Source organism: Oratosquilla oratoria, chromosome 34 (genome assembly GCF_046742065.1).
Source record: "Oratosquilla oratoria isolate Oo_2021 chromosome 34, ASM4674206v1, whole genome shotgun sequence".
NCBI classification, from domain to species: domain Eukaryota; kingdom Metazoa; phylum Arthropoda; class Malacostraca; order Stomatopoda; family Squillidae; genus Oratosquilla; species Oratosquilla oratoria.
In genome coordinates this window covers 3,012,268-3,025,305 of record NC_134810.1, presented here as the reverse complement: position 1 = coordinate 3,025,305, position 13,038 = coordinate 3,012,268, and the positions used below count along the sequence as shown (strand labels likewise).

Below are 13,038 nucleotides of genomic sequence, written 5' to 3'. Positions count from 1 at the left end.
TTGTACTACTGAAGAGGTTTGCAGTTAGCAATCGAAATGTATAGTTTCGCTTACTCAACTCTTTCTTTCGTCCGACTGTGCCATCTGTTGTGATTAACAAATGTGTTACTACATTTCTCACTAATGATCTATATATATATAATATATATATATATATATATATATGTGTATATATATATATGTATGTATAACACACACACACACACACACACACACACACACACACACACACACACACACACACACACACACACACACACACACACACACACACACACACACATATATATATATATATATATATATATATACATATATATACATATATATATGTATATATATACATGCATATGTACATATATATATATATATATACATATATATATGCATATATATATATATATGTAAACATATATATATATATATATATATCACTTGAAAACCACAATTGGAGAAACAATGGAGACAGTGAATCTATATATTTTGATTGCAAACTGGAATCCCTTTCAGTAGATATCTATTGAATAGGATGGCAGTTTGCCCTCGAAATTTATAGATTCCCTGTCTCCAGTCTTTTTGCTCCAACTGTAGTTTTCACGTGATCGACAAATGTGGTACTACATTTTTCATCAATATATATGTATATATATATATATATATATATATATATATATATATATATATATATATATATATATATATATATATATATATATATATGAGAGAGAGTGATAGATGGGAAAGGGTAAACGAAGATGAGCTAAAAATACGTTTATTGTCCTAAAGTTTCAGTCTCTATGACCTTCTTCGGACATCTCGCTACAATACATAATGATCACAAAATTTATACTTGTACTGGGAGTCTCGTCAAGCTTCGAGTGTTATTTTTCTTTTTTCCAGAGCGTTAATTATTAAGACACTAGCTGCTTTGGAAAGGCATATAAACTCCTCTCTATCGTTTTTGTTTATTTGGATGTTTATATGTGCATCATCAACGGTCTTTCTCATTTTCTTTTGTAATCCCTTATGTAAAATCTCGGTTTTGTTCCAATCAGGTAGTTTATTACACTGTTCGAGGTGGCGAACAAGGGAGTTGGATGTGCTGTGTGCTTATATATAATTTTTGTGTTCGCTCAATCTCTTTTCAATCCCTCGATCTGATGACGATGTATGCTAAGGTACAGCCGCTAAAGGGAATGCGATAAATCACACTGAGTTTGTTGTGATTATCAGTGTGGTCTTTGAACCTTTTTCCTATTTTATTAGAGGATGCCTTGGCAATGTTTATCCCACCTTTCAATAAATATTTATCAATATCCTTGGTGTTTTCAGAATTAAGTACAGTTATGAAATATGGTGTGACATGATCTTTCGTCACTGCACGGTCATTTGACCTGAATGCCTGGACATTTGGTCCGTTGGTCTGGGCGTTTGATTTATCGTGATTTTTTTTTCTTTTCTTTTTTCTTTGTGTTATAACACAGAAGACATCTTATTACAAACTTTAGACTCCGTAGAAGGTTCCTCCTGAATTGCATTGAAGAGAAGGGTCTACCAAGGTCCACTCCAAAACAACTAAGAAGTGTTGAACACCACTTCACATTTTCTGCAAGGACCTACTTAGAAGAAGTATGCCAAGCCTGCAAGATAAGATAGATGAAATCGACGTTGGAGAAGAAAAATTAAGCTTAACTCATTGGCTAGTAAGTAGACTAAACAAAGATAATTTTATACAAGAACAAAAATTACACTGCAAACTGCAGTGGTTATGTAACAAGAGTGATTAGAATTATTTAGATAGGAACAACTTTGTAGCTAATCTTTCAAACAGACAGCTTTCCAGTAATGAGAAACTTGTTCTATGTCTTAGACTTAAGTTTGATATAAGTGGAAAATGTTAAGGGTATAATACAAATATAAATAATTAGTGTGTACGCCTGTTAAAAATAACGGGTTTTAATATCACACGTTTGAATGTCATATAAAGGTATAGATTAAATCTCCGATCATTAAATGCAGAAAATATAAGAAAATTCAGTTATCAACACAAAAATATTTATTCCAGTAAAAAACAAAGCAAATATGTACAAAATATATACACACAACATTATATGAACACAAAAACCTTTATTGCAAAAGTTTTTGCAAAACAATATTTTTTATCAAAGTGCAGAAAATATCAGAAAATTCAGGTTATGAACACAAAAATATTTATTCCAGTAAAAAAATAAAAAAATACAAAATATATACACAAAACATTATATGAACACAAACTCCTTCATTGTAAAAGTTCTTCCAAAACAATATTCTTTATCAAAACTTTATCTCCGACTATAGAATTTTCAGCTAAAATTTTGAGATTATTTATGTTGCGCGTTCTGCTGAGTGCAACGTACAACTGGCCATGACTAAAGACAGGTGAAGGTAAGTAGACGCCAACATTGTTGAAACTTTGTCCTTGTGACTTGTTTATCGTCATGGTAAAAGCTGCGATCACTTGAAATTGTCGGTGGGTCATTTTGAAAGAAAGAGATGTATCACTTGGGGTTAAATCAATTCTAGGTATGAATGCTTCTTCTCCTTTCTTGCTCCCACTTATTATTTTACCATGAATGTACAGGTCATTTAGTGATATAATAATCAGACGTGTTCCATTTAGTAATCCCTTTCTTGGATTTAAATTACGTAGAAGGATTATGATTGCACCTTTCTTCAATTTGAGTACATGTGGAGGTATTCCAGAAGGCGTTTGAGAATTTAGGAATTTCACAGGGTGATTAGCTTCACTTTCTATGTTATTATATGCAATTGAATCCACACTTGTATAGAATGTGCTTTCCTCCTGAATTAAGTCCAGAACATTATTGTTCAACTGAAGAGCATCATGGTTTTTTTGGAGTAAGAATGATTTTCCCACTAACAGCTTCGATTTCTTCATTAGTATCAACAATAAGCGAATTGCCGAAGATGTCTTATTGCCTGATGAATGCATTTGTTGCGGGATCTCAATTAAGTCATTACCATGCTCTTCACCATCAGATATTGTCCCATTTCCTATTGCAATAAGCCATCTGTTGAACTCCTGTTGGCTTTCAATACGCATATTTTCTGTTAACGACAGCTTTGTTACAAATCACCAAATTTTTTATTGTTTAATAGAAGATTCAATGATTGCTGCATCCGATGCTCTGGGAATAACTGAAGCTGTTTGCCTGAAATCACCTCCCATGAGAAAGACTTTTCCACCAAACGGCCTTTGAGAATTCATTATTTCTTTAAGTAGATTGTTTATCACTCTGAGAGCATTGCCTGATAGCATTGAATCCTCGTCAATGATGATTAAAGACGCTTTCTTTATTTTCTCAGACTCCGGTGAAGGTATTCTCATGCTTGATGTTGAAGTTTCCAACAATGGGATAGGGAGCTTAAATCTACTGTGGGCAGTTCGTCCATTTGTTAGTAGATCAGTAGCAATTCCTGTAGTAGCATAAGTTAAAACACATATGTTTTGTGAAAATAGGTATCTGATACTTACATTGTAGAGATAAGTTTTTCCTGTGCCTCTAGGTCCAACGAGAAAGAAAAAATTATTTTCTGTCCCTTCATTGTTTATGGCCAATACTATTTCATCAAATGCTACTCGTTGCCCATTGTTCAAAGTATTAATCAAAGCTTGAGGAATTATTTCATTTTGATGAATTTGAATTTCGGCTTCCTGCTATGGGTTTGGAACAGGCAATTGAAGATCTTGACAGTTCAAACCATGAAGTGACAAAGTGGTCTGTATTTCATGCAATGCATTTTGAATAGCATTATCTCTTGTTTCTTGAATAAAAAAGTCTTCAATTAGTTGATCTTCAAATTGATGGAATAATTCCGTTGGATTGGCAGGACTGTTGAAGACACAAATAAGTGCAAATAACTCCCTTAGTTGTTTGGGCATGTGTGAATGTGAGGCTTCTCTCATACATCTGAACCACTCTGTGTCATCTTGTAGCAAGTTTCGATGCATTGCTGCTTCTTTGGATGTGGGGTATTCTGTTCCAGTTACTTCTCTCAATTGTGAAAAACTGAATGCACCTTTCCCATGGAGCAACAATATTCCCAAGCAAACCTTTCCACATCTTTGGGACTTACAGTATACATTCTAGAGATAATTTTATCAGCGCCTCTTTGCCTGGGCTGTCATAATGTTGTTTGCTTATTGAGCACATAGTGATATGGTATCTCTGTATAATACAAATTTATTGCATTAACATCTGTTTGATTTGGAATAAATCAAGCTGTTAATTGAGTGTTATGTTGCTGAGCTCTCTCAAGTGCCTATCTTTCCTCTCGAGGCTGGAAATACACGGGCTGTTGGTGTTCCAGGTGGACTGGCATCCAAATTACTGAATGAGATCTGTCGTGTATTTTGAACTCAAGTAGACGCCACATTCCTTCTGGAGCACTTACATATCGAGTACTTAGGTGTTGTTGGACCTCATCATATATTATCTCTTGTCCCATCTGATTTTCCGCTATAGCAACATGTATTGAATCATAACCTTTATAAACATATTTGAAAATGTATTTCATTGATGCAATTGAGGTGCAAATCTCATAGTTGATGTGGCAATTGTATTTCTTGTATAAGAATTTGTTGTATGGCACAACAAATCGATTGTTCACTTGATTATTTCTAATTTGAATAGTTGGCCCAGGAACACGTCTGTAAGAAGGATAACCATTTCCGTTGATTCTGGTTGCAATTTCAAAATCTTTTGTGAATGTTTTTTTTACAGGTACCATTTTCCATGCAGACTGAGTTAGGGTTCATTTCGCCACAGGGTCCGTGGATCATACATTTCTTTATGATTTCATACAATTCAGGATAATTCGGTTGGTTTGGAATTTCGGCACACACTAATTCATAAATTTTATCAGGGTTATTTGGTTTATCTTCTTAGTTCAAAATCACTAACATGTGAACATGAGGTAATCCTCTTTTTTGGAACTCAATTGTATAGCAAAAAGCAAGAACCTTTCCAAAGATATACTTCTTCGCAATATCTTCAATTAGTTCATTAAGTTTTAACTTAAAAACTCATGCAACTAAGTCAGGTCTATCAGAAGCAGTCTGTCCTGGTTGAAGATTGTTCTGGGTCTCAGGCCAGTTGGCGTTACATGTCATGGTGATAAATAAATCTGGACTACCAAATTGCCTCACTATTGCCATTGCGTCGTGATATCTCTCTTGCATGTTTCTTGGAGAGCCTTGAAAAGAAGAGGGCAGTATGACAGTTCGCCCTACCGGCACAATACCATCACCTGCTACTCTATTCAAATGATCAGCCAATCCACGATATTCCTCAACTTTCAATTGATTTTGCTGAGTTTTTATGAAATTTAAGTTATTTGCTTCAACTTGTAGATATGAATCCACAATCCATTGTGGACTAAATTCACCATCTCTGATAGCTGTTTGAGATTTTTTGTGCTGGAGCATTGTTACATTTCTTCAGCGAAGATTTATGCCTTGTCTGTCATTATCTTCCATCATTGGTTGCCAGCCAGGTTCGCCAAAAGGGAAGAAAGGAGTATATGTCATTGGATCAAGATTTGGACTAAGAATATTCAGGCTAATCAATGGAGCATCCTCATTTCGTGGATAAACTTTGAAATCTCGATGAAACGGAGGCTCTCCATCTGGATTTTGAAAAATCATTGCAATGTCGTTGACAGTTGGTAGGTTGTATCTTCTTCTATCAGCATTTATGTCTCTATTAAAGAATAAGCTGACAATCTACTCAGGACGTTGTTCTCTCTGAGCTTGTTCTGCTTCATGTAGTTCAACCTCACGTAATGTTTTAAATGCTGCAGCAAACACGTTATGCTCTCGGATAATGGAGTCCAAATTTTATAAGATTTCTGATATTGATATTACATTAGCAGGGTTTCTTGTTCTTATATCTGTGACTTGTCCAGAGTCGATAACATAAAGTTGTGCAAATTGTCTGTTTTGACCGTCATTTGAATGCATATGGGATGTTCTGTGATAAATTTGACCATAAACTCTGAATGTATATGGTCCTCTGCCATTCGGTTGTACGATCTTAGCTCCCATTGATGCAAATGACACTGAAGCATTATAGTTCCTTATGTTTTCCTTAAAATGTGAGTACTGGGGATCTGCAGGACTTGATGGAAGCGACATGAGGTAAGGTGGAAATTCTCTTCTTAACGGAGGGATAATCTTTCCTTTGTGGCAACAATTGTTAAATAATCCATCGGCAGGTGTTTCTCCTGCAAAATGCTTGGCTTGACATTTTGAAGAAATGACGTTCATTTCACCACAAAAATGTGTAACAATATTACCATCATTGTAAGTATTATTGCCAAATCTGTTCATGTTCAGTCTGTCATTTCTCTGCTGCCTTTCGTTTTGACGAAACAATGCCATTCTCCTTCTCTTTTCTTCCCTCCTCAGTTCTCTTTTTTCTTCAGTTTCTTGTTCACGTTGAGCTTCCATTCTTGCTCATAATTGGGCTCGAATTAAGTCAATCCGCTCTTGAGAATGATTGTTGTACAAATGTATATTTCCTTTTATATATTCTAATGTTAAATTTTGTTTGGCTCCAAGTCAGAGTAAATTATTCTTAAAAGATCCAAAGGAATGGAAATTCAAAACTTTCGAGTCGCCTTCAAATAGAGAGAAAAATTAATAGAAACTTCCTTCGGAGATACTGTTCAGATTTTGTGTTCGTTTGTGGATTCGGACAATCGCTGCTTCAAAAACTTATAACAATCAATGGGATCAGTCTTCAAAATAATTCATTATGTCTTCGAGATTTTTCCTAAATTCTTATCTTTTTCCAACTTCATCCCCATTTTCATGTAAATTTATTGCAAATCAATTAAGTGAACTTCGTTCTAATAGATATAGATGTATGAAGAAAATAAGTTTATATATCAAATTGAATGTGTAATTAAACCACTTGGAAAATAAAATGAAAGGTGACCATATAAGCTTGGGCAAATAGTAATCCCAATAGACTGCCCATTGCGACACCATTAACTTGGAAACCAGGTTAATGGTGTCGCAATGGGCAGTCCATTGGAAGTACTATTTGCCCAAGCTTACATGTGCCATATTGAAAACTCCGTCCTAAGTTCCATCAACCCTTCACTAAAAATGTATTTAAGATACGTAGACGACGTCTTTGTTGACGTACACGGAGACGAACAGCTTGAAAACCTTAAGAGGGCTTTGGAAGAGAACTCATGCCTACGATTCACTATTGAAAAGAGTGTAGAGAACAAAATTCCTTTTTTAGACGTGTGGGTAGATGGATCAGATGGCATTTTTACCACTGATGTTTACAGAAAACATAGTGACTCAGGAAGGTGTCTAAACGGGATGAGTGAATGCCCCTCTAAGTTTAAGAAAAGTGTGGTACGGGCTTACGTTGCAAGGGCCTTCAAAAAATTTTCAAGTTGGTCTCTTCTTCACCAAGAATTAAACAGGATAAAAAAAATCTTAACTAATAATGGCTTCCCGTTGAAAGACATTGACAAAGAAATAAAAACTAAAATAGATTTAGTCAATACCACCGCTTTAGATGAAAGTAATAAATTCAATAACATTAACCTTTACTGCCAGAACACAATGTCTTCAGTTTATAAAAAAGATAAAAAGGTCCTGAAAGAAAAGAAAAATTGTAAACCTACAAAAGAAGGAGATAAGCTCAATTTGATAATTTATTACAGGAACCCCAGAACATCATCTCTAATCATGAAGAATAATTTGGCAGCACAAAATGATAAATTAAAACAGAGCAATGTTGTGTACAAATATACTTGTAATTTTAACAAAGACGGTGCGTTTGTACAGACGAGTATATCGGGTACACAACACAAACACTTTCACAAAGACTCACGTACCACATGCAGAACGGGGCAATAAAATCACACATGACGAAATCCCACAGGAGCAACATATCAAGAGAACACCTAAACAAGAACACAATGATAATCGCCAGGAATGGTAAAATAACAAAACTAAAATGCATGGAGGTAGTGATGATAAGAAACTATATGCCACTTATTAACATACAACAAAATATGTAAAGGACCTTAGAGTTGTATGGGTCACGAGTAGCGGCCTGGAAAGTATGAACTGTCACAGTCCTAGATCTCTCCTAATGTACCTATCTTTGTAATATATAAGTATGTATTTATTTCTGAATAAATTACCAGAAGATGCCTAATGCATAGGCGAAACGTTGTAAAATTCTTAGTTTTCCTACCCAATCATGGACTCGTTTGGAAGTATTGTATATCTTCTCCCTCCTTTAGAGAGAAAAATTATTAGAAGAGTAGATAGTCTCAATAAGAAGATAACTAATGCCCAGTTTGCTGTGTTTTTGATAAGAAATGCATATATATATATATATATATATATATATATATGTATATACACATACAGACATAATAGAATTGAATAGACACCAAGAAAAATGCGTTTCTGCTCTTTTTTTAACGCTTAATGTTATTCAAATTTACCTAATATGTTATAATTACCGACTTCATGTTTCAGATTACATACAATATTACTCAAGCATGCCAAGAACAAAAGATACAGTAGACCTCTCTGAATTTCAGCGGGGTCGTATTGTGGGTAAACATAAAAATGAACTTGGTCAACGCAAGATATCTGAAAATCTACCAATACCACTTTCTACTGTTAATAGAGTGATCGTATAGTTCACCAGAGAGGGCAAGAGGGGCACAAAATCTGACTCAGGTCGTCCAGGGCTCTCAGAAAGAACCTTGCGTCTTGTCAAAAGAAATGTCGAAGAGGACCTACGTTGCAAGGCATCTGACATAGCAGCACAAGCTGATGTCAGTCTCAGAACAGCTGTCAGGTATCTCCACAAGCTGGGTTACTATGGCGGAGCTGCAAGGAGGAAACTACTCCTTTGTCCAGCCAATATTAAGCGCAGAGAGGATTGGGCTCTTCAGATGGTGGAGAGATTTATGACCTTTGGAGCACTGTCATTTTCTCTGATGAGTCACGATTCGCATTATTTTCTGATAGTGGAAGAGTGTGGGTCTGGAGACTCTGTAGTCAAGAGTTTGACCTCAAAAGACTGCAGCCACCACTGAAACATGGGGGCATTTCAATCATTGTGTGGGGTGCAATTTGGAGTGATGGTCGATCAGAGCGTGTGGAGTCTTAAGGAAACATCAGTTCAGACAAATATGTTTCTATATTAAATGAAGGACTCATTGCAATATTCTCTAGTGGTAGAATGAGTAAAAAATGCCTTCCTATTTATGGAATATGGAGCTCCTTGTCACACTGCTCAAGCAACACAAATTTGGTTGAGTCAAAATGGGATTAGGTGACTTCCATGGCCAAGTCAGTCCTCGGATAAGAACCCTATTGAACACCTTTGGGGCATATTATACCAATAAATTAGAACAAAGTGAACAGGAAGCCACCTTCAAAGCCCTAACTCTTAAGATTACTATGGGAAAAATGGTAAGAAATCCCTTAAGATGATATTCGTGAACTAATCACTAGCATGCCTAGAAGGGTCCTTGCATTGAAAAAAGGGGATGTCAACCAAGTATTAGTTATTCACATCGTGACCATTTATAAGCACTTTAAATGTATCAATTGCTTGTTTAATAAATTAAACGATTTCTCTTGGTGTGTCTATCAAATTCTGTCATATATATATATATATATATATATATATATATATATATATATATATATATATATATATAAATCAATCAAATCAGCCATCCTGAAGTCCACTGCTGAACAAAGGTCTCCTTCATAGCATTCCATGATTCACACAATCACATCATCCTCTGCCACATCACTCCTGCAAAGTTCTCTATCCCTTCTCTCCACCTTCCTATCTCTCGGCGTTCACTCAGTAACACACATGCTCCATCGCTCATCCGTCGTTCACACTAAATTACCTGCCCAATTCCACTTCCTCTCTTTTACCCCCTCCACAATATCTTTCACTCTAGTCTGCTCTCTTACCCAACTTGCTATCCTTTGGTCTCTCAGCGTTATTCCCATCATTGATCTCTCCATTCTCCTCTGTGCAGTTCTTAGTTTTGTTTCCATCGACTTCGTCAGTTTCATTGATTGTAAACTTTACATTTCAAACATAAAGGTAGAGGGCCTCTCAGGATTTTATTATACTTAAACACTTTCCAACCAATTGTAATGCGTCTTTTTACTTTATTCTCATAATCTTTCGTCACTTTCACCATCTGGTCTAAATAATTATACTCTTCAACTTCTTCAAGACTCTCAACATCAATTATAATCTCTTTACTTTGAACTTTTGTGTTGAGCATTACTTTGGTTTTAATCTTATTAATTTTTAAACCCAATTTGAGACTTTCCTTGTTCAGATCACTCAGAATATCTTGCAAGTCTTCTGCTCTTTCTGAAATAAGAATAATGTCATCCACAAATCTTAGGTGATTCAAATATTCGCCATTAATCTTTGAACCATTCTTTTCCCAACTCAACCCTCTGAAAATATCTTCCAAGCAAGCTGTGAATAATTTGGGTGAAATTGTATAACCTTGCTGTACTCCTTTCTCAATCTTGATATTTTCTGTATCTTTGTGCAGCCGAATTATAGTGATACCTTTCGCATATTTTTTTTCTAAAACTCTTACGATCTGTTCGTTTGTACCCTGTTTGCGTAGCGAGTTTAGTATTGCTATTTGTTCTACTGAGTCAAAGGCCTTCTCGTGACCTACAAAAGCTAAATAGAGAGGTATATTGCATTCTGTCGTTTTCTCGATTAGTTGGTTTATCGCCTGCAAATGGTCTAAAGTCAAATATCCGCTCCTCCTAAAGCCTGCCTGTTCTCTCGGTTGGTTTTTATCTAAAACTTAGCTTAATCTATTTGTAAAGATCTTGAAGAATGCTTTATATAAATTTGATAGCAAGTTAATCGGCCGATAGTTACTAAGGTCCTTGTTGTCTCTTTTTTATGAAGCAAAATCACTATAGCATTGCACCACGAATCAAAATCGTTTTCTTGACGTAAGCACTGGATGTACAACTGAGCTAATTCAATATGAACTAATTTCCCTGCGTCTTTCAGCAGATCTGTCGATATACCATCTTCCTCAGGTACTTTTCCTCGTTACATATTTTTAGAGTAAATTCTACTTCATCCTTTGTAATCTCTGATACACTACAAACGTCTATATATTAATTTACTAACTCGTCTACGGTCTTCGACGAGTAAAGCTCTTAGTAAAATTCTTCTACTCTTTTTACCATTCTGTCTCTGCATTTAATGATTTCTCCATTTCCATCTTTCAAACATATAATTTGTTGTCTTCCTAAAGCATGTCTGCGCTCGGTCCCTTTAATACTTTTACCTTTCCGAATAGTTTCCTCTATTTCATCCATGTTTCTTATTCTTTCTCTAATCTCTACCTTTTCTTGATAAGCTTGTTTAGTTCTACTTTTTCTATTTCGTGTCTTCTGCTTTTAATCTGCATGGTCCTCCTTCTTTTAATTGGGTCATTTGTAGCTTTGAAGTATTTTTTTTTTTTTTTTTTTTTTTTTGTGCTTCCAACTTTCTCTGCCGATTCCCTGATAATATTCAATGGATTCAAATCAATATCTTCCACGGTGTCCTCATTAATTCTTAGAGATTCGAATCTATATTGAATTTCTAACTGAAATTTCTTATTTTCATCCTTAACCTTAGCAAGGCTTATTTTCTTTCTTAGAACTAGTTTATTTCTCGGCTCTGAAAATGAATCTAGCTGAACAACTTACCATTCTATAGTCACTATCTATGTTGACTTTATTTATCACCGTAACATTGTTAACGCTTTTGCTCTCATCTCGTAATATGAAGTCTACTTCGTTCTTTGTTGTTCCATTTGGACTTCTCCAGGTCTATTTACGACCTACACGCTTTGAGAAGAAAGTGTTCACTATCCTCATTTTGTAGGTTTCCGCAAAATTTACTAACATCTCGCCTCTGTCATTTATTTCACCTACTCCAAACTTCCCAATGTACGTCTCATCTTCCATCTTCTTCCCCACTTTAGCATTAAAGTCGCCTATTACCAGCGTGTACTTACTTTTTTCTTGATCCATTACCTGACTTAAATATATATATATATATATATATATATATATATATATATAGATATATATATATATATATATAAACTAAAACCACAGTCAGAGCAGAAGAAAAAACCTGGAAATGGTGAGTCTATATATTTCGGCTATAAGCTAAAGTCCCCTTCAATAGTATAGAAAGAGAGGAGGGCACTATACTGATATAGCACCTTCTTACACAAAGAGGAACTGGGGAAGCACTAAAGGACGCCTACCTTACTTGAATGGTGACCTAAGAGTCATGCGGTGTGGGATTAAGTAGAAAATGCCTGTTAATAATGTTGGTGACCATTGGTCCTTATATTATGTCCGCAGACCACTGCCTCTTTGAAATGTTTATATTGTAAATATATTCTATTAATGTGGATTCCACCATCTTCCTCCTAAACCCACAACCAGATTATTATATGAGATAAGCTTTTTCCTAGTCGAGACAGTGATTAAACTGACTCACATGCTAGAACACTGCTGAACTCTCAGATACGGGCAAGATACCTCATCATTCCACTACTCACTACCCTTCCTTCAATTCCCTCCCTTCCTCCTGGTTCCATATATCATCTTTGCACACATTATCATTTCCTCCTTTAACACCCCTATTCCACCTTCCACACCTCACACACTTCTCTCAGCTTCTCCTTTACTCCTGCTTGTTTCCCTTCTCATTTAAACAATTTGTTCTTATTTACCTCTCTACCTTCCACTTTTTTCTTTTTTCTCCACCTGTCCTCCATTCTCAACTTACATTCCACCAAAAATTATTTGATATTCTACCACTCTTTCCCCTAAGAACATGGTCATCCAAGGCCCTTCCTATTTTTTTTTCTTCTTCTAGACATCACTACATAGTCTACTAATGCCTT

The 13,038-nt window shown here is 35.4% G+C and overlaps 3 protein-coding genes across 3 annotated transcripts; all 3 read right to left on the bottom strand.

Moving 5' to 3' along the window:
* Positions 1-2,278: 2,278 nt before the first annotated feature.
* On the bottom strand, positions 2,279-3,103 carry LOC143018311 (ATP-dependent DNA helicase PIF1-like). The gene has a single exon (XM_076173671.1). It carries the CDS (start codon positions 3,101-3,103, stop codon positions 2,279-2,281), a length of 825 nt encoding a protein of 274 aa, XP_076029786.1.
* Positions 3,104-4,323: 1,220 nt separating this feature from the next.
* LOC143018310 (uncharacterized) lies at positions 4,324-4,791 on the bottom strand. The gene has a single exon (XM_076173670.1). It carries the CDS (start codon positions 4,789-4,791, stop codon positions 4,324-4,326), a length of 468 nt encoding a protein of 155 aa, XP_076029785.1.
* Positions 4,792-5,500: 709 nt separating this feature from the next.
* Positions 5,501-6,391, bottom strand: LOC143018309 (uncharacterized). Its single transcript, XM_076173669.1, has 2 exons — positions 5,927-6,391; positions 5,501-5,785 (listed from the first exon to the last, which is right to left on the bottom strand). Exons 1-2 carry the CDS (start codon positions 6,389-6,391, stop codon positions 5,501-5,503), a joined length of 750 nt encoding a protein of 249 aa, XP_076029784.1.
* Positions 6,392-13,038: the final 6,647 nt, after the last annotated feature.